General features: G+C 50.6%; 1 protein-coding gene across 1 annotated transcript in view; it reads right to left on the bottom strand.

Annotated features, from left to right (window-relative positions):
* The window catches only part of CHFR (checkpoint with forkhead and ring finger domains), a 29,128-nt gene extending 17,680 nt beyond the window's left edge, over window positions 1–11,448 (bottom strand). Inside the window, exons 1-6 of the mRNA XM_080821135.1 lie at window positions 11,379–11,448; window positions 11,025–11,168; window positions 6,258–6,357; window positions 3,102–3,211; window positions 2,151–2,210; window positions 1,790–1,999 (exon numbers count right to left, since the gene is read on the bottom strand). Coding sequence (XP_080677261.1) covers window positions 1,790–1,999; window positions 2,151–2,210; window positions 3,102–3,211; window positions 6,258–6,357; window positions 11,025–11,157 — 613 coding nt within the window. The 5' untranslated portion in view covers window positions 11,158–11,168; window positions 11,379–11,448. The remainder of the gene's footprint in view (window positions 1–1,789; window positions 2,000–2,150; window positions 2,211–3,101; window positions 3,212–6,257; window positions 6,358–11,024; window positions 11,169–11,378) is intronic.
* Between the last annotated feature and the right edge of the window lie 10,626 nt (window positions 11,449–22,074).

The raw sequence follows: 22,074 nt of genomic DNA on the forward strand, positions 1-22,074 counted from the left end.
CAAGCAGAAGGTTAAAAGAAGACAAAGAGCCGACACGCCACGGACAGGAAGTGCCCGGTGACATCATGAGCTGGTGAGCCAGGGTGAGGCTGCAAGTCTCCGGACTCTGCTCTGGGAACCATGTCTTCTACTATCCACAGCCAAACACACCCTCACCAAGATTTAAGAGGGTCTCCGGCACTACGATGTTAAGTATAAGAGAGGGAGGGGTCCCTGGGGGGCTCAGTCGGTTAATCGTCTGCTTTCGGCTCAAGTCACGATCTCGGGGTCCTGGCATCGAGGCCCCCCCTACCGGGGTCAGGCTCCCTCTCAGTGGGGAGCCTGCCCCTCCCTTTGCCCCTCCCCCGCGGCTTGTACTCACTTGCTCTCTCTCTCTCTCAAATAAATTGAATCTTAAAAAACAACAGTAAGAAAAGTATTCCAGGGATAAATTCGAGTTCCCAAAACAAGGTGAAGAAGGCTCACTTCACTGAGGAACATCAAAGAGCTTAATGAACAGGGTGAAACACCACTGTCCTGGCTATTGTAAAAGTGGCAATTCTCCCCAGTCAAAAAAATCTCAAAAAGACTTTCTTTTTTTTTTAACTTAAGATAAACCTGAAGAGAATCTGGAAAAAAAATACAGAAGAATAGCTAAGAAAGTGAACTAAAACATTAACATATTTAGGGGTGCCTGGGGGGCTCAGTTGTTGAGCCTCTGCCTTTGGCTCAGGTGAGGACCCCGGGGTCCTGGGATCGAGCCCCGCACTGGGCTCCCTGCTCAGTGAGGAATCGGCTTCTTCCCCTCCTGCCCCGCCCCCACCGGCTTATGCTGGCTCTCGCTCTCAAATAAATACAATCTTTTAAAACAATTAACATATATGGTACGATCCAATTCACAGAACATATATATGTGTACACTCTACACCCTAACACTTATCTACAAAGAAATGTTCAAGTCCCACGGCACCCAGGGAGTCTGGATTTTCTCTAGTGACCAGGGAGGAAGGTAAAGAGTTGGTGCCATAAGGACCAGGACACGTAAAACTGGTTTTACATTACACGTTCTTCCAGGAGCTCCTGGGGGGCTCAGCTGGTGAAGCATCTGCCCTCAGCTCAGGTCATGATCCTGGAGGCCTGGGATCGAGCCCCGAGTTGGCCTCTCCGCTCGGCGGAGAGTCTGCTTCTCCCTCTGCCTCTCCCCCTGGCTGGTGTGTGTTCGTGCACTCTCTCTCAAATAAATAAATCAAATCTTTAAAAAATAAATGAGTAAATTATATGTTCCTCTGGGTGAGCTTTGGAAACATTATGCTCGGTGACAGCAGCAGACACGAAAGGCCCCAGACGACACGACTGCACTCGTGTGAAACGTCCAGGAGAGGCAGGTCCACACAGACCGGAAGCCGATTAGCTGGGGGAGGGGCAGTGACTGTTGGTGGGTGAGGGTCTCCTTTTGGGGTGACGAAAATGTTCTGGAATGGTACAGTGGTGTGAACGCACAACGCTATGAATGCAGTAAAAACCACAGACGTGTACACTTGAGCCGGGTGACCGTTACGGCCTGCGAATTACATCCCCGCCCAACAACAAGACGCGGCATGCTCCTGCGCGGCCCGACTCGCCGCATTTCTACCGCAGATGGAACACGACACGGTCGACTACGGCAGCGATCCTGCCGCTGACAGCCTGACGCCTGATGCCGCCGCTGGCTTCCCCAGTGGCTTCTACGTCTGTCTCCGTCCGCAATAACACGGGTCACAATCAGCGACCAAAGAGGCACGCGGCGACCGCCCTGAGATGCCCCTCTCACCAGAGCCGGAGGAAGGCGCTCGCCCTGCAGAGGCGGGCTCCATGGAAGAGGTAGAAGCCGTGGGGAAGAGGTCTGATGTCGACGTCGATGGCTGTGGTTCCTCAAAGCACGCCTGAGTGGTGGGCGATGACGGCAGGACCTGGGGGTCATCACCTTGCCCTGCACCTGAGGTATCTTTGGTCACGTGGAACACATTCTCTTTATTAGCTTCTGCGAACACGAAAGGAACAGGAAAAGCATACGGTCAGGGTTCAGGGGGAGCACCACGGCTTCAGCCAAGACGTTCCAGCAGACGAGAAGGCTTTCCTAGTAAGAACCAACAGCCCTTACTACGCACCCACGCTGTTACGGCCTCACTTACCAAAGGAGTCGTGCGCGACGCCTTGCTTCTCACTTAAAGATTCGTAGAGGTATGCCACGTCTAAAAGGAAATCAGCCCGTCAGAGCGGAGTCCCCAGGACCAGCAGGGACCCGCTTCCCCTTTCTGCTCCTTTCTGTCTCTTCGGTCCCTCGGTCCTTGCTGACGATGCTGACTCACCAGCCGGTAACAACATTAACCAGTTCAAGAGATTTCAAAACAAGTGATCCAGGATAACTTAACCAACTTTAAAATAAATAAGGCTCGGAATAAAAGGTCTGGAGGCAGGAGGCAGACTAGGGGAGGCAGAGCGACCAGCAGGTGGTGAACCTGTGCTTTGCCTGTGGCTTCAAACCACCAACAGGAGCAGACACGAGACCGGCCACGTGGCCAGGGGCTGGTTTTGACGATGCTGAAGACAACCCGAGAATATCTGCCTCCCTCTTCCAGCTCGCGGGTAACCTTTGAAAGACTCCCTCTCAACTCTCCTTGACCCGTATCATTCTTCCCCAAACGGATATTCAGATCTGGAAAAGCCCGAATGGGATCCAGTCAGGTGTCTGTTGTCTCCTATAAGGTCTTCCAAAGCAGATGACCTCTGGCCTCCAGCTCCTATTCTAGGTCTGACTCCCCACAACTCAGGTTCCCTCTGCTATGTGACCCAGCCCATCCCCGCTCACTTCCCCTGGCCCTGCTGAGATGCACGGCTGTGGCCACGGTGGGATTTGGAAGAATGGCTCGGGCTCAGACTGCAGGGCCAACACTCCCACTCTCAACAGACATGACTCCGCCGAGAGTCTACATCAACAGCAGAGAAAATGTAGCTAACACGATCATTCCTAAGGGAACCAGCTGCTTCAGCACACTTCCTTTCAACGACGCTTCCCAGCGGCGGCAGGACGTCCCCGCCACGAACCACCCCTGTGTCCACCCTGTCCACTCCCTCCCTCTTACTGTGTTCTGGCTCATTCTTCCTGTACACCAAGTAGATGACATCCCCCGTCTGCAAAGGGCAGGTCTGCTTCTTAACAACCTTCAGCTTGTTAATCACTGTTCCGTTGGTGCTGCAGAGACAACGAAATTGCAATTTAGCCTACTTAAAATATCTCCGGAGTGAAAATTTTCTTTCTCGACCACCACTAGGGAAACAAATCAGTATCACTGCTTTGAAAATGATAAAACACTCCCAAGCACAACGTGAATATTTAAGGAGCCATATATGCTAGTGCCACACCGCAGTTCTCCTGAGGAAAAGCTTGCCTGCTACCCCTCGCTGGCAGCCAAACTAGTCACCAATCTCATCGACGTGTCTGCTTTTCCCCACGCCACATTCTCCCCCATTTGCCTCCTGGTGGAGCCCTGGAATTCTCCCAGCAGCTCTGATTTCCAGCTTCTCTCCCGCTTCTGCACTCCGCTCCTCCCACAGATCCACCCCTCCCTCCAGGAGTTTCAACCAGGTCAGCTCATTCCTCCAGTCAGCACTGACGCCTCTTAAGAGACAGGTTCCAGGGTGCCTGGGTGGCTCAGTGGGATGGAGCCCCGCATCGGGCTCTCTGCTCAGTGGGGAGCCTGCTTCCTCCTCTTTCTTTCTCTGCCTGCCTCTCTGCCTACCTGTGATCTCTGTCTCTCAAATAAATAAAATCTTTAAAAAAAAAAGAGAGAGAGAGACAGGTTCCAACGAGCGCCTGGGTGGCTCAGACAGTTAAACGTCCTGCTCTGATCTCGGCTCAGGTCTTTTCTTTTCTTTTTAATATTTTATTGATTCATTCGAGAGAGAGAGAGACAGAGCAGAAGCAGAGGGGCAGGCAGAGGGAGAGGAAAAAAACGGACTCCCCGCTGAGCTGGAAGCCCGATGTGGGGCTCAATCCCAGAACCCTGGGATCATGACCAGAGCCGAAGGCAGACACAACCATCCGAGCCACCCAGGCGCCCTTCGGCTCAGGTCTTGATCGTGAGTTCAAGCCCCACACTGGGCCCCACACTGGGAGTGGGGCCTACTTAAAAAAAAGAGAGAGAAAGACAGGTTTCCAGCAGAAGCAAATCAGTGCCGACTACGGGCTGAAGGTGGCGTGGTCCCTCGGTTAGGAGGTCACTCTGGTCAATCAGGGAGCAGAGGTGGAAGAGGGACAGGCTGCCAAGGGGACAGACAGGAGTCTAAGTCAGCCGGGACAGGACGGAACAGCACTTATCTGAGGGAGTCCTGAGTAGAAACCTGACGGAAAGTCGTGATCGGACGAAGCACGCACTGCAGCATGGGAACGTACAGGCCAAGAACACAACCCAGCAAGCGGACCGACCTGACCGCAGGCGCTCAGACCACCCGAGCTTGACTCCGCGGCTTCACTCCTATGGCCTCCAGGGGTGAAAGGCCTTATTTTCCCATCTGAGCAGATGTCCACTACTTTACTGTTCTCCAAAGGGCCACAAAGCAAATATTCCCACAGTCTCTGTCCAACTACTCCGCTCTGCCTGTCACAGGAAAGCGGCCAGTGCCCCAGTGCGACTTCACTTCCAGCAGCTGGTGCTGCTCCTGGTACAGCCAGGTCTCTGCCGCCGGGAGCCTCCTCACAATCCATTCTCACGCCCTTTCCAACCAACGAAGTCTGACTTTACTTTTCGGCTTAAACCCCAATCACTTCTCCCTGCTCTCAGGCTAAAGTCCAAACTCCCTAGCGTGGTCACCAGGGCTTTCCCGCTCCGGTCCACTGTCCGGCTTTGCACCCGCCACTTACTCTGTGCGCACAGGACCTGCTTGTGCCCCTGGGCCTCTGCACCTGCACCTGCACCTCCTCCGGCCTGGAACACCCTCTCCCCTCCAGCCACCGCAGCCGGGAACACGGCGGCCTCCGGAAGCTGGAAAACGCGGGAAAAGGATCCTCTCCTAGAGCCCCCAGAAGAGCCGGCCCCGCCGACACCTCTCCTAGAGCCCCCGGAAGAGCCGGCCCCGCCGACACCTTGATTCTAGTCCAGGGAGACCTGACTTCGACTCTGTGTCTTCGACACCATGAGACTGTAGCTCTGTGAAAGCCAGTAAGTTTGCAGCGAGTTGTTACAAAACTGTCCCATGGCCAGTCCTGGAGAGCCCCGCCCTGCCGCAGGACAGCTCCAGAACGGCGCGACGCCACTCTCCATCAGGCTAAGAAAGAAAGAATTCAATCTGCTACCTACCAGAAGAGGGGAAAGGAGCATCATTTCTGCGTAATAAACTAATTCCTAGCCTTCTAGCCCTACAACTGTAACTGCCAACCTCCTAACACTTGACCTTCACAAAAATAAGAATTCGTCTGGTGGAAAAGGCATACTGTCAACATGCCGCGGGAAGGCCATGTGCCACCTGCACCAGGCTGAAAGCAGCCACATTCTGACACCGCGGTCCTTCCTACACACCTGCCCCAAGCAAATAATCAGACATGAATGCAAAGAGTTCTGGAAGACAATAACTGCAGTGTCATTTATAATAAGAAAAAGTCAAAAATATTAACTCTCCCTCAGTAAAGGAGCTGACGGATAATTACATAATCCCAGTGAAGGCGGCGAGATGGGTCCGGGTGCGCTGACATAAGCGCCCCATAAATGAAAGTGAAAAAGGAGACATAATGTATCTAGCAAAACCACATTAATACAAAATAAATACGTATTTCTAACAGGTGAGTGGGATTTGGGAAAGCTTTTCACTTCTATGTACTATTTATGTTGTATACAATTTTTTTAAAAAGAAAAGATTTTCTTTACTTGGAGGAAAGTCTAACTTGCATAGGTTATCACTGCCTTTTAAGTCTTTCTTTCAGAAGTATTTTTGCTTTAATTTGAATACATTCAAGAAGGGTCACAGACACCAACGTGTTACTGGAAACAGGAAAATACATTTTCTAAGAATTTGACGGCCTACCAGACTACTGTGTCGTAGCAAACAAGCCCTTGTTTCTTCTCTGTAGTCAATGGATTCCAGAGAAAACAGAAGTTCAGAAAGAAGGGCACGTGGCTGTTTCAGTTGGAAGAATGTGGGCCTCTTGATCTCAGGGTTGTGAGTATGTGCCCCATGATGGGTATGGAGATTACATAAAAACAAAAACAAGAAATCTTTTTAAGAAAAGTTCTGAAGGACCTTACCTGGTATCTTCTAGTGACACCTGACCAGATTTTTCATCCACTATGATTTTACAGTGATCTCCGGAGACCAGTTTATTGCCGGGGAACGAAAGGTCACAACCTAAAACAGAGAAAGGATACACGCCGGATATGACCATGGGGACCGTGCATAACACTACCCTTTGCTTATCAAAGCATGTGGTTGAAAATCAGGACCCATGTTGTATGCACCACAGGAGACAACACCTAATAAAGCAAGAAAGGAGGCAATTTTTTTGAGATTTATTAAAAAAAAATTTTTTTTTATTTGAGAGAGTGGGGTAAGGGGCAGAGGGAGAGAGCATCTCAAGCAGACTCACCGCTGAGCTCAGAGCCCGATGTAGGGCTCGATCCCAGAACCGAGATCATGACCTGAGCCAAAATTAAGAGTTGGATGTTTAACTGACTGAGCCACCCAGGTGCCCCGATAGGAAGCAATTTTTAAAAAACCATTTAAGTATTAATCCAAAGCAAAGGGAGAGGGACTGTGTCTTGAACCTGACTCCCCATTACCTAAAGGATACCCACTCCATCAACAGTTCTGGCTACACATCAAGAGCTTCTTGGTGACAATTTCACAATATGCACATCTATGCAGCCGGCGTGATAAAAAGAGAAGTTTAAAACTAAGGGCCTTGGGACGCCTGGGTGGCTCAGTTGGTTAGGCGGCTGCCTTCGGCTCAGGTCAGGATCCCAGCGTCCTGGATCGAGTCCCACATCGGGCTCCTTGCTCAGCAGGGAGCCTGCTTCTCCCTCTACCACTCTGTCTGCCTGTGCTCACTCTCTCTCTCTCTGACAAATAAATAAATAAAATCTTTTAAAAAAAAACAAAAAACTAAGGGCCTTAGTTAAGTAATTCTTCAATATCTTCACTTAGTCCTTAATTTCTCAGTATAATCTAAGGTTTCATAAATCATCACAAAACTGAAGCAATAATCAAGAGTCACAGAAAACGTGACTGAGCAAATTACAGACAGAGGTACATGTTTGAGAAAATTTAAAACAGAAGGGGGAATGCATCTACAGCTGAACATGATCATTATACCCTCATTAAATGCAAGGGAGAAATCATCAAATATTTTGTTCTCTCCTTAAACCAAAGGAATAAAATCTTTCAACTTTTTACTATCGAATCACTAATGTGCTTATAATAAGTTTATGCTATAGCTACTAAGGCTTATAGCTTTACTTTTAATAACCAAACATGGAAAGGTGCCTGGGTGGCTCAGTGGGTTAAGCCTCTGCCTTCGGCTCAGGTCATGATCTCAGGGCCCTGGGATTAAGCCCCACACTGGGCTCTTTCCTCGGCAGGGAGCCTGCTTCCCCCCTGCCCCCTCTGCCTGCCTCTCTGCCTACTTGTGATCTTTCTGTCGAATAAATAAATAACATCTTTTAAGAAAAAGAACCAAACATGGGAAGCAATACACGTGTCCATCAGCCGGTGAGTTAAAAAACAAACTGTGGTACCCCCAGACACTGGAAGACTACACAGCACCAAAAAGATACACATTATGGGGGTGCCTGGGTGGATTAAGTTAAGGGGACACTTAACATCGGTTAAATGTCCAACTCATGGTACCAGCTCAGGTCTTGATCTCAGGGTTGCGAGTTCAAGCCCTGTGTTGGGCTTCAATCTGGGTGTGGAGCCTACACAAAGGGAAGGAAAGGAATTACTGAAACACACAACAGCCTGAAATGGGTTATGTCAAAGGACAGAAGCCCTACACAGACTACGGTGGAATACTGTGTGATTCCACTTAGATCCAAGATTCTGGAAAAGGCAGAATGACAGGGATAGAAATTAGATGGATAGTGGCCAGAGCTGGGCTTGAGAGCAGGTGGCTGATCCAAAGGACCACTAGGGAACTTTCTAGGGTGATGGCGATATTCTGCCTCTTAACGGCAGTGGTGATTCCATTTTCAAAACTCACTGAGCGCCCGGAAGGGGTGAATTTTACCGTATGTGAACTGTATCTCCATAAACCCGAAGCATTAGACATCTTAACTCCACATTATACATTAGGGGAAGTGCTTTGTTACATTTACCCAAGGCACATTTCAGCTGCGCTCACCATCTTCCCAGCACACGGAGTATAACCAGCAGGACGGTCTGCCGGCAGCCCCCGACCCAGCACTAGTCACCATGCCACTAGGATGGGTTTTTAACAAGCTTCTCTACACCAGAACAGCAGCATCCTAATGTAGATCCAAGATACTCTGTGCTGAGTTCTATTCTTGGCATTTGCCCTGCTTATCATTCAGTGGGTTAAAATCCTCCGGGAGGCTGCCTGGCGCCTACTTCGGCCACGCCCCCAGCACGGAAGCTCTTGGAAGGTGAGGTCTTCATCTCCCTTCCCACACACACCAACTCAGCTCTCCCTTTCTCCTCGAAATAATGCCTTACACAGACCACGCGTGTCGTTTGAAAAGAAATGTAATCAAGTCCTACAATTCTTATGTAATGTGTCTTTCCCAAAATTCCTCCTAAAGGTCTGAACCCCAGTGTGACCGCAGCCAGGGCTTGGGAGGAGGCAATAAAGGTTAAATGAGACCACTGGGTGGGGCCCTAATCTGATAGGGCTGGTGCCCTTGGGAGAGGAGGAAGACACACCAAAACTTTGTCTCGCAGGAGAAGGCTGGCAAGGCAGCTGTCTGCAGTCCAGCAGCGGGCTCTCACCAAGAAACAAATCGACTAGCACCTTAATCTTGGACTTCTCAGACTTAAGAACTGTGAAAAACAAATGTCTATTGCTTAAGCTTCCTGGTCTACGGCATTTTGTTACCACAGCCTGAGCAGGCTAACACAGCAACTTCTGCTTCCGAAGGAGAGGCTAATACATTCACCAAAAGGAATTCTCCTGAGAAGATTTACCCAACAACCTGTTTTTGCTCCTTGTATTAACATGCAAAATGATGTTACAATACTGTGTTACAATAACAATGGCTAACATTCAGAGCTAACTCTCAACCAGGCTCCTTTTAAGGACTTCACAGGTAAGATGTGCATTACTCTTCAGTGAAGTAGATACAAAGGTATGGAAAGTGAAGTCCTTAGCCCAAAGCAAGTTATGAGGCGGCGCCAGGTTGGAAACACGGGGCTTCTGCTCTTCACCAAATTCCTATTATATAAATTAAAGACAATTTATGCATTTTTCAGAAGTTTCTAATGGCAGGCAAAAACATTCAAAGTTGTGAAAAAAAAGTTAACTTGATACTGAGATTTAAGACTACCAAACCAAACCAAACCAACCAAACAAAAAACAAAAACAGGCGCAGGTACAGCATAAATGGTAAAGTAACCAAAAAATTTGTGCTTTACTTTATTATCCTTATTTTTTATCATAGTACTTGGCCTTTATTTTTTTAGTTTTTTTAACTCCAGTATAGTTAACATATAAAAAATACTTGTTTTTAAAAAATACTTTTCCACATTCTTTCTTTTTTAAAATATAAGGTCAGAAGCAAAACAACAGACTCTTACATGTAAAGAACTGATGGTTGGCAGAGGGGAGGGGTTGGGGGAAGAGTGAATTAGGTGAACAGAATTCCGGTATACTTCTCATTATGGGCACGGAGTAATGGACAGAACTGTTGAATCACTGTATCACACAGCCAAAGCTAAAGAGTGTACGTTAATTAGGCTGGACTTAAAAAACTGTAAAAATATATATAGAGAGAAAGAGTCAAGAGTGATGATGTATTAACTTTCAGACAAACTAGACTTTTCTGCTGACTTGACCAGCACACTTCTCTCCCTGCAGGGAAGATACCAAGTGGGTCAAACAGCCAGACGGGCACTTACGAGTTTCGGGGCAGTTGAGCCTGGAGGGGGACACACTTTGTCTCACCGAGCTGCGAGACTTTGATCGAGCTGCGAGACTTTGATCGCGCCCTGTACTTCCAACCTAGACATAAGCAGCTCAATTCTAAGAGTGGGGGCTTGAGATCTTTTCAAATGCAGCCACCGGGGCGCCTGGGTGCCAGTTGCTCAGCATCTGTCTTCGGCTTCGGTCCTGATCGCTGTGTCCTAGGACGGAGCCCAGCACGGGCCTCCCTGCTCTACGGGAGCCTGCTTCCCTGCTCGTGCTCCCTCTCTCGCTGACTCTCTGTCCGATAAACAACATCTTAAGAGATAAATAAAAATAAATGGAGCCACCTACAGCTACAAATCTCCCTCTGCGCGCTGCTTCGGCGGCAGCCCATAAACCGAGGCCTATCATATCCTCGTGTCCACTCATCTCAAGGTATTCTGTAATGTGCCTTGGGACTTCTTGACCCACTGGCGGTTTAAGGGTGTGCTGCTTAATTTCCACACTGGATTTTCCAGGGCTCCTCCGTTACCGCTCTCGTTTCATCCCACGGAGGGCGGAAAGGCTCTCTGCAGTCAGGAACTCGGCGACCCTGCGTTCTAAGGGTCCGTGACATCACTGCGCCTACTTCCTGAAGTTGTAGCGACGATTAAATAATCTGCGGGAAACACTCGGCAGTGACCGGGCCGACCGGGAAGCGAATGCACCGCGGCTCTTACACGGGAGCCTCTTCCACTGGACAAACTGGAGAGCACAGCGGGCCCCGCCCAGGGCCCTTCGGCGGCCTGGGGTGCCTCCTGGCCCGGCCCCGGCCCCCGGCCCAGCCCCCAGCCCTCATCGCCGGCTGCGGTCCCCCAGCCCTCCGTCCCCCGTCCCGGTCCCCCAGCGCCCGGTCCCCCGGCCCCCGCCCTCATCCGCGCCCCCGGCGTCCGGCCCGCACCTCTCCTCCGCCCGATGGTCCACTCGCGTTTCCGCAGGAGGACGTGCGGCTCGCCCTCTCCGGCGCCCAAGCGGAGAAGCCGCCCCCACGGCTGCTGCTGCGGCGGCTGCTCGCCTTCCCCGGGCTGCTCCATCGGATTCACATCTGACGAGACCCGGAAACGCCGGGTGAGGCTCTCGGGCCGCAGAGGCAGGGGCTGCGGCCCGCCGCTCCGCCCCGCGGCCCTCCCGGCCTCGGCGCCCACGCCACGCCGCCGCCGCCGCCGCCGCCGCCGCCGCGGGCCGGACGCCCGCCTCCTCCGGCGCGGCCGCGTCCCGCCCGCCGACCCGCCGCAGCCCCGCGCCGTCCGCTTACCCCCCGCCCCGCGCCGAACCCGGAACCGGCCGCGCCGCCGCCGCCGCCGCCCCCTCCGCTGTCAACAGACATCGCGGATCCCTCAGCTGATCCGCTGGGCGGGGCCAGCAGCGGCCGCGCCCTGCAATTGGCTGGCGGCGGCGCCCACCGAGCGCGGCGGCTAGAGCGGACCTCGGAGCGGCCGGCGAGAGTGGGAGTGTGGGGGCCGGCGGAGTGTGCGCAGACGGCTGGCGGCGGGTCTGGACGCCATTTTTGGTGATGGCCGGGACGACTTCGTCTACGGAGCGCTCGGCGGTCGGCGCCATGTTAAGTCGGGGCAAAAGAGATGGAGCTGCTTGGGGGTGGGGCGTCCGAAATAAATCCTGCAGGCCGCGTTGGGAGTGCGCACGGCAGCGAGGTGCGCGAAGCGACGCTCCGCCGGACGGAAGGCGCGATAAGCGCGGTCCACCGGCCCTTCCGGACGTCGACTCCACCCGCCGGGGAGCGGAGGCCGGGCGGTCGGGGACAGCGCCGGGAGGGCTGGGCGAGCGAGAGCCCCCGCGTCGGCGGGCGGCCGCGTCCCGCTGCTCTCCTGCGGCTCCGCCGTCGGCGGGGCTGGGCGCGGGGCTCTCCCGGGGCGGCGGCGGAGCAGGCACGCGGCCGGCCGTGCGTCCTTGGGAAGGAGCGCCTTCGTGTCGCCAGGCTTCGCACGGCTGTCCTCACTCCCGTTCCCACGGCACCCCGGGACGGTCCGCGGGGAGGGCGCCGAGGGCTCCCCGGGGCCTCGCCGCGTCGGGTCTGCGGGCGGGCGCTCCGGAGCTGGCAGGCAGCCCGCCAAAGGCCGAGGCCCAGGCTTCCTGGGCGCCGGGTGTCCGGACCGCGGGGACAGACGAGGTCCGGCCGACGGTACCCGGCCACGTAGCCTTAGCACAGCGCCTGTCTCCTGCTGTCGCAGACTCCAGACGCAGGAAAGGCCGGAATTAGAAATTCCTCCTAAGAAATTTGGTGTAGGGACGCCTGGGCGGCTCGGTCGGTTAAGCGCCTACCTTGGGCTCGGGTCCTGATGCCGGAGTGCTGGGACCCCGCCCCATCGGGCTCGCTGTCCGCGGGAACCGGCTTCTCCCTCTGCCCCTCCCCCCCAACTCGTGCGTGCGCGCGCTCTAGTAAACACAATCTTCTACAAAAAGTCGGTTTAGGTGGAAAACCAGCAAAACGCAGCACTCTGTTGGACTCTGGGTGCTGGGAACAGTGTACACCTGGCTGAGCAGGCCTTTTGTTCAAGAACACGGCTGCTCTAGCCCCGCAGCATCGCGGCTTTCCGCGGAGAACCGGCCACGGAGCAGGGGAGCTCCCCGCTCTTATCAGGTAGATTCTTGACACGCTGATCTCTCTCGGATCCCAAGAGAACACGTCTACTTTGGGTTATGTCACCAGGACTTACTAATTCCTTCAAATGATGTAGTGTGATCCTGCACAGAACGCGGTAGAGTCAATAATGAGTGGTCATTACTTGTACTTCTGTTTTGAGGATGTAATCCAGGAAAATGAAGAGGGTTTTCATCTTAACATTACTTGCATCATCAAAGAAAGTCTTTTTTTTTTAAAGATTTTATTTATTTATTTGACAGAAAGAGAGATCACGAGTAGGCAGAGAGTCAGGCAGAGAGAGAGGGGGAAGCAGGCTCCCTGCTGAGCGGAGAGCCCCATGCAGGGTTCGATTGGGCACCCCTAGCGAAGAAAGTCTTACTGAATATATTTCTTTGCTTCACTGAATATATACAAGTAAGTAAAAAAAGTATTCACCATTCAAAAATAAAACTTAGTGGTATCAGGGCACCTGGGTGGCTCAGTCATTAAGCGTCTGCCTTTGGCTCAGGTCATGATCTCAGGGTCCTGGGATCAAGCCCCACATCGGGCTCACCACTCTGCGGAAAGCCTGCTTCTCCCTCTCCCACTCCCCTTGCTTGTGTTCCCTCTCTCACTGTGTCTTTCTGTCAAATAAATAAAATCTTAAAAAAAATTAGTGGCATCAAAATCTATCCACCAATGGATGGGACCTTTCCACAGGAAAGACGGTGGGTGGACTGCTTTACAGAGCCAGGAGCAACAGGGACATGTCAGCTAATACCTGGAGAGGGCAAAATGTTCTCAAACCCCACTGATCCCCAGAGGACTTGCCTCATGACAGCATAACGTCATCCAGGCAGGACCTTATTTTAAATACCATGTAAAGTAAAAGTTTCTTGTCACCTCGAACATACTTCAACTTTCAACTGCTAAAATGTTGAGACCAGACTAAAAAACTCGTCATAATAATAGAATGTAATTGCAGTTTGGAAACACCTACAATGTTACAGGAGAATGCATCCAGAAAGGTCCAACCTGGAATATCATGGATATTCCTCAAACCTTGCAGACTTGGTCACGAGACAGCAAGCTTCCTCTGCCCTGTAGCATCCAACCCAAAAAGCCAGGGCCACTGGGGTGGAGTGACGGGCTGGTGACTGAAAGCAAGCACAGCTTCCAAAAGCAAGGGTGCTGCTGCTGAAAAGCATGCTCAAAAAATAAAGCCACAGAACCTGTGCAGATCAGAGCAGGGGCTCATGTCTGAAATAAAAAGATGGAAGACGGGGCGCCTGGGTGGCTCTGGGTTAAAGCCTCTGCCTTCGGCTCAGGTCATGATCCCAGGGTGCTGGGATCGAGCCCTGCATCGGGCTCTCAGCTCAGCGGGGAGCCTGCTTCCTCCTCTCTCTCTGCCTACTTGTGATCTGTCTGTCAAATAAATAATAAAATCTTAAAAAAAAAAAATGGGAGGTGAGAAATACTTTCCCAATTGCTTTCGTGCTCTGTGCTGACCCTTCATCTGAAGGAATCACCATGGGGAGTGAGGGGAGAATGAATGAGTGTGTGCAAAACCACAGGAACAGAAGACCCTTTTGCCTGGAGACAGAATATTTCACTGAGAATGAGTTCTGAATTTCAGTTAAAGGTGCCCTGGTGTTGATCTGGCTAACCAGGACTTCAGGTTCCTTCTTGACGCGTTGTAAAATAAATGCCACAAGTGTTTGGGGTGTAAAACGGTATTTTACTTACTCCATGGCTCAAAGACAGGTCCTTTAATATGGCTGGAGGGATAGATTTGCTAATATCTATGTCAGCGTTTTTAAGAAAAAGTGCAGTCAGAGCAACGTGGACAGGTAAATGTTACACCGAAAAGGCACTCAGTGGAGTTAAAGTTTACTACTGTTTTTAGACATTACGTAAACTTCATTTTCAAAGAAAAACATTTTCTGAGTTCGAATATTCATTTGATTAGAAAATTTTAGAAACTAATGAATTAGGGAAAAAATAGAAAAATTACCTGACCTCTGATGGATAAGAATTTTCCTGCAACAGTCTCCCTCTAGCTTCAAGGACACTTGGGAAACTCTGCTTTTTGCATTTTTCCATCTAACATTGGATCACGAGCCTTTTCCATGTTCTGAAATGTCTATGAAACACATCTTAGGAGCCGCTTACTCTTGCACTAGAAGAATGTACAGTAATTTAATGATTCCCTTTCTGGACGTGCCTGTTTGGCTGAAACGGTAGAGCCTGCAACTCTTGGTGTCGGGGTTGTGAGTTCAGCCCCACACTGGGTGTAGAGATCACTTAAAAATGAAATCTTAAAAAAAAAATAAGAAGAATACATTATTTTAAAAAATCCCTTACTGTGTGGCATTTAGGATGTTGTCAAATTGTCAACATTATAAATGCAGTTTAATAAAATTCTTGTATGAGGTCTTTGAGTGCATGGTGGGTTAAGTCTTCCAAACTTTTAGCAAAGCACCTGCCAAATACTTAGTATTTGGCTTTTGCGAGAAAATGCTTTTTAGGTGGCTCAGTGGGTTAAGCGTCTACCTTCAGCTTGGGTCGTTATCTTAGGGTCCTGGGATCGAGCCCACATCAGGCTCCCTGCTCAGTGGGAACATGCTTCTCCCTTTCCTTGTGCCCTTAGCTCCCCGCCTCCCGTGCTCTCGCTCTCTGTGTCAAATAAATAATCTTTGTTTTTTAAAGAGAGAGCGTGAGCGAGGAGAAGGTCAGAGGGAGAAGCAGACTCCTCGTGGAACTGGGAGCCCGATGCGGGCCTCAGTCCTGGGACTCTGGGATCATGACCTGAGCTGAAGGCAGTTGCTTAACCAACTGAGCCACCCAGGCGCCCTAAATAACCTGGGGGGGGGGGCGGGGAATGCTGTTTCTCATTGAGATTCTACAGTTGTTTTGTGCAGAGTTCTTTGCCTAAAAAGATGAAACTAGAGGCTGCCTACTCTTGGTTTTGGCTCAGGTCATGTCTTATGGGTGGTGGGTTGGAGCCCCACACTGGGCTCCATGCTCAGGGGAGAGTCTGCTTGAAGATTCTTTCCCTCTGCCCCTCCCCCTGCTCACACACACCCCCAGTCTCTCTCAAATAAGTCTCTTAAAATAAATAAAAAAGGGGTGCCTGGGTGGCTCAGTTGGTTGGGTGGCTGCCTTCGGCTCGGGTCATGATTCTGGGGTCCTGGGATCGGGCCCTGCATCGGACTCCCTGCTTGGCGGGGAGCTTGCTTCTCCCTCTCCCTCTGCCTACAGCTCCCCCAGCTTGTGCCCTCTCTCTCTCTCTCTCTCTGTCAAATAAATAAATAAAAACTTAAAAAATAAATAAATAAAATAAAATAAATTTTAAAAATGGTTATTATTTTACATGGTTATTTTACATGGTTAGTTTCAGTTCCAAGCACTAATTTCTATTCATGTTAGTAATCTAAGAGGAAACATGACTATAAAATTTCCTGCTTTTTAAAAAAAGATTTTATTTATGTATTTGACAGAGACACAGCGAGAGAGGGAACACAAGCAGGGAGCGTGGGAGAAAGATAAGCAGGCTTCCCGCCGAGCAGGGAGCCTGACGTGGGGCCCGATCCCAGCACCCTGGGATCATAACCTGGGCGGAAGGCAGACGTTTAACAACTGAGCCGCCCAAGTGCCCCAAATTCCTGCTGCTTTATGACTCATAGCATGCTTACAGGTTAGTTTAATATGCTCATATCTGGAATAACTTAAAGTGAAATAATTTCCAGGACAGCAGCTATGGGGACGGGCTTCCATGCAAGTTCTTGGAGCAATCAGAGAGAGACGGGTCCAGTGCTCGTCACTGGTCGTTCCTGCACAGCGCGCAACTGTTGGATGCTGGTGTCAGCGGTGAGCTACTGTCTAGACTGGATTGGACGGGGCCAATGAAACTGTCCTCTGGCAATGAGTGAATGATGGTCCAATAAAAAATACTGCGGAATGAAAACTAAGACACAGAAGCTGTAATTATTTTGAAGGCTTAAAAGGGAGAATTTAAAACTCACTCAAGTTTAAGGCTTGCAAAGTGTGAGGTGACAGAGGGTGCCTGGGTGGCTCCGTGGGTTAAAGCCTCTGTCTTCGGCTGAGGTCATGATCTCAGGGTCCTGGGATCGAGCCCCACATCGGGCTCTCTGCTCAGCGGGGAGCCTGCTTCCTCCTCTCTCTCTGCCTGTCTCTCTGCCGACTTATGATCTCTGTCTGTCAAATAAATAAATAAAATATTTTTTTAAAAAATGAGAGGTGGCAGAGAAAATACGCTTTTCCTCCTGAGGGAAAATTTTCGGAAAGAATGTAGCAGAAGGAAAGAAATTGGAGGTAAAGGCAGAGAGGAAAGACATTTATCACAGACAACTCCGCACTTACACTCAGGTGGCTTCACACCTCACAAATAAATTTACAAAAGCACAAGCCATCAACACCAGACGTTATTCATATGTGCCAACACTCGACGTTTGATTTCACCTCTGTGTGTCATCCCTGCCAAGGAATTAATTCATTTGATTTGAAAAAACAAATATGGCTCCCACAAAAGCTACGCTACATAAGTGATTCTCAGGAACACGCGAACCAGCACCGCGGTTCCATAAGGAAATACTCTGGAGGGCAGGGCAGTGGGCAAGGGTTAGGTGTTTCTACAAAGCCTGTGACTGTAGAGAGGCAAAGCCACGGGTACGCGTCAAGGGGGTACAAAGCAGTGGAAACAACCGGGGGGCCACAGAAAGGAAGCTCCGCGAACACGTCCAGGCCGCCGGGCTTCCGGGTGCTCCTGAAGGCTGCGCTGCCCCAGAAGGGGAAGGTGAGGCTCGGCCTGGGGCTGGGCTTGTGGACGCCTGATACAGCCTCGAGCAAGGTGGGAAGTGCCAGACAGGTTAACTCACCCTAGTGATCAAAAATAAGGTAGGGAGAGCTGCCCCGTTCCGTAAATAATGTAGCCTACATCCAAGGATAAGTGGGTGACAGAGCGAGCACAAGCAGGGGGAGAGGCAGAGGGAGAAGTAGACTCCGCATTGAGGACGGAGCCCCATGTGGGCCTCGATGCCCGGACCCTGGAATCGTGACCCCAGTGGAAGGCAGACGCTTAACCAACTGAGCCACCTGGGTACCCTGAGTGTTCCTATTTAAAGCTTAACAAGAGGGGCGCCTGGGTGACTCAGTGGGTTAAGCCCCTGCCTTCAGCTCAGGTCATGATCTGGGGGTCCTGGGATCGAGCCCCACATCGGGCTCTCTGCTCAGCGGGGAGCCTGCTTCCTCCTCTCTCTCTCTCTGCCTGCCTCTCTGCCTACTTGTGATCTCTCTCTCTTTATTTATTTATTTATTCAAATAAATAAATTTATTTGAATTTGAATAAATAAATTTGAATAAATTTATTTATTCAAATAAATTATTTAAAAAAAATAAAGCTTAACAAGAAATCTCCTTATTCTACAGAGACACCTGTTGTATCTGCACACTCATCTGCCCTAGAATGCCACTGCCATCGTGACTACGGAACATAGTATGCTCTCTCTAACCAGTTCAGTGAAAATAAGCTTTCCAGCAGCCAATTTCCCAAATACACCAACTTTCAACCTTCACCAGCATTGCTGATTTACCAAAAATTTATTACTATCAATAACAGATTTTCATTGTCTGTTAAGTATATAAAAGAAAAAATTAAGAAGTGGAATTTTTTAGGATTTATTTTTCATTTTAGAGAGAGTGAGCGCGTGCATAGGGGTGGGGGTTGCTGCAGAAAGAGAAAGAGAGAATGTCAAGCCCACTCCCTCCTAAGCACGGGAGTCGGGCTCCACCACATGGCCCTGAGATCATGACCTGAGCTGAAACGGAGTCAGACACCTAACACTAAGCCACCCAGGCTAAAGAGTAGATTTTAAAGTAATTCATACTTGGATAGGACTTTTTAAAACATTGACAATAGCCAGAAAGTTTTAGTTAAACAGATTCTATTTTGTTTTAATGGAACAATTAAAAAGATTGTTGACTGTCGGGGGTGGGGTTTGGTCTTTTAGTGAAAAAAATATATATATATATGTGTATATATATATATTTTTTAATTTTATTTATTTATTTGACAGACAGAGATCACAAGTAGGCAGAGAGAGAGGGAGGAAGCAGCCTCTCTGGCCGAGCAGAGAATCCGATGCGGGGCACAATCCCAGGACCCTGAGATCATCACTTGAGCCGAAGGCAGAGGATTTAACTCACTGAGCCACCCAGGCGCCCCTTAGTGAATATATTTTTGAAAAATATATACTTTGTCATTAGTAACCCAAATCTAGTTATAAACTGAGGTGGACAATGAGATAAAGTAAAAAAAGTAACCAAATTCAGGAAAACAATCTGTTGAAAGAGCAGAATCGGGAAAACCACTGGGAAGCTACTTGCTATGACAGAGAGTGGATATTGCTGCGAATGTGCGATAGTTAAGAAAGCGCGGGACTCCGAGTGACCGGGACACGGAGGGGTGTAAGGTTTTACAGGCGAGGCAGGCGCAAGGCAAAATTTATCAAAGGCGTCTCTGGCGAAGTCTCAGGGCTCAGGAGAAGGGGAGCCAGGAAAGTCGCGCTGGGAGGAGGCGGGCACTCTCAGGCGAGGTTCCGCGGCTCGGGGAGGAGGAGTTGGGGAAGTTCTCGCTGGGAGGCAGTCGGCGGGGACTTTTATCAGGCCCAGGCAGGGCTCGGGTTTACAGCCATACGTGGTAAGGTATTTGGTGATCGGAGGGTGTGGGGGAGTCCTGATACTCCTGTTTCCTGCATAGGTATCGGGTCACCTATGGAGCCGTGACCTGGGCACGGGAGACTCTCCCCGGGCAGGAGAGTCAAGGGTTAAGGAAGGGGGTAGACTCCCTTGCTAAAGAGAGGCGGAAAAATGCATCTTTGAGATCTAAGACGGTATAGACAGTTCTTTTGGGGCCCAGGAGGGAGAGGAGGGTATAGGGGTTAGGCCCCGTTGGGTGGATATCTTCAACCTGTTTTTTAACTTCCCGCAAGTCCTGAACGGGTCGGTAATCCCCAGTCTCCGGCCTTTTTGACGGGCAGCAAAGGTGTGTTCCATGGAGACTTGCAAGGAACTAGGATCCCGTCTCCTCGGAGGCGGTTCATGTGTTTTCTGATCCCTTCCTTTGCTTCCCAGGGGAGGGAGTACTGCCAGATGCGAACAGCCGAGGCCGTTGCTTTTAATTGTACCACCACTGGAGGCTGTCCCTTGGCCAAGCCAGGGGGCCTCTCTTCTGCCCAGACTTCGGGAAACTCGACCTGTAGGGTTCGGAGAAGGCTCCCTTCTCTTGTCTCCTCTGGTTCTGAGACTGGCTCGTACAGAAGGTGTTCATCTACTGCTGCCACAAACATCTGCACAGTGGGTTGTCTCAAGGTTACAGTCGTGTCTCCTTCCGAGAACTGAATGCCAGCTCGTAGTTCGTGGAGGAGATCTCTTCCCATCAGGTTATACGGGGCATTAGGGAGGACCAGGAATCGATGCTTGACTACTCCCGAGGCCAAATTTAAAGTCCTTTCTGTTGTCCATTTATGTCTCTCTGTGCCATTCACCCCTTGCACCCAGACTTCCTCTCCAGAGAGTTTTACCATAGGTTTAAGTAATGATGAAAATTGGGCTCCCGTGTCCACCAAAAAAATCAGTTGATTTCCCCTCCACTTCAATTCTTACCCAAGGTTCGGGGAGGGGCTCTGAACCACGGCCCCTTCAGACTCTGGTGGCCAGCATTGCCGTCTTCCTTTTGGGGCACTCCCTGGCCCAACGTCCTTTTTCCTTACAGTAAGCGCACTGATCTGAATCTACGTCTTCCCGCCTGCCTCCTGTGTGCTTAGGTTTCTCCTTCCATTTACCATCCCCTACCTGCCCCTACCTGCCTTTCCCTTTCCATTGACCTCTTTCCCCCGTCTCTTTCCCGCCTCATGTAATGCCAAAACCTTAACCAGTTTTTTGTCTGTTTCTCATCCTCTTGTGCATCCCTGTTGTTAAACACCTTTTCTGCTATTCCCACTAACTCAGTCAGATTCTCCCCTTCAAATCCTTCCATTTTCTGACGTTTCCTCCTTATATCTGGGGCTGACTGACTGGCAAAAGCAAGATTCACTGCCCTCTGATTTTCGGGTGCCTCAGGGTCGATCGGGCTATACATTTTATAGGCTTCAATAAGCCTTTCTAGGAAAGCTCCCGGAGACTCATTCTTACCTTGAGTCACCACACTAATTTTTTTAGATAAATTTATGGGTCTCCTTGCAGCTGCACGGAGGCCTCCCAGTAGAGCCTGGCGGTAGAAGCGTAGGCTCTGCTTACCTTCATCGGAGTTTGGATCCCAGTCGGGGGGGGGGGTTCCCTCGGGCAGGAGTCCTCCATTCGCCAGGGATCAAGGTCCCTGCCAAGTCTCTCACTTATCACCTTATGGGTTTCTCACGTGATGTGATCCCTGTCTTCCACATTAAAGAGAGCCATAAGGAGCTGTTGAATATCCACCCAGGTGGGCTGGTGGGTAAGAAAGACAGTCTCCAGGAGACCAATTAAATCCTGAGGGTGGACAGAAAAGGATTTGTGTTGGGCCTTCCAGTATAGATGTCAGAAGAGGAGAAAGGGATATAGGTTAGGTGGGGGCGCCCTCTCCCGTCCGGTAGAGCAACCTCACGGAGAGGCAGCATCGGCGCTGATGGAACCGGTGAGGTAGAGGGAGGCAGAGGGGGATAGAGGAAAGGGGAAGGATCAGGGGGGTCTTTCTGCTTGGTGGTCCCATAGGTGGACCCCGACCGCGTATGAGGTGGACTGGTAAGGGTGTCTCAAGATCGAGAGTCAGGTTTAGGGGACAGATTGGGGGGGGGGGATTCTACATCCTCCACATCCAACAGGGGTAGGACGGTCTTCTTCCCTGGTTCCTCCTCATCTCTCTGTTCTGGGTTTGGTGATCTAACCTGCCTTAGAGGGAGAGAGATGGTTTCATTAGCAGGGGGAAGGTGAGACTTGAGCCATGACGGTGGCTCTTCTATCAGATATCGCCAGGCCACGATGTACGGTATTTGGTCTCGATGGAGATCGAAGACCTCACTCAGGTTAGAGTAGATCTGAGCCAAGGCAAACGTTCCTTCCGGTGGCCACCCTGTGGAGAAAGTGGGCCACTCTAATTGGCAGAGTGTTTTTAGTTTTCCCGGGTAAACCTTGTCATCCGACTGGGTGGCTTTACCTTGAAAATCCTTGAAATGCTGGAGAACAAGACTTAGGGGTGTCACGGGTCCCTTACTCCCCACTTGCCCCATTTCTCCAAACACAACCAACAACACAACAGACAACAAAAAGGCAAGACAAAGACAACCACAGGCCCAGCGATCCTCATCCAGAGGCTGCT

The sequence above is a fragment of the Martes martes genome (genome assembly GCF_963455335.1).
Source record: "Martes martes genome assembly, chromosome: 13".
In the NCBI taxonomy this organism is placed as follows: Eukaryota; Metazoa; Chordata; class Mammalia; order Carnivora; family Mustelidae; genus Martes; species Martes martes.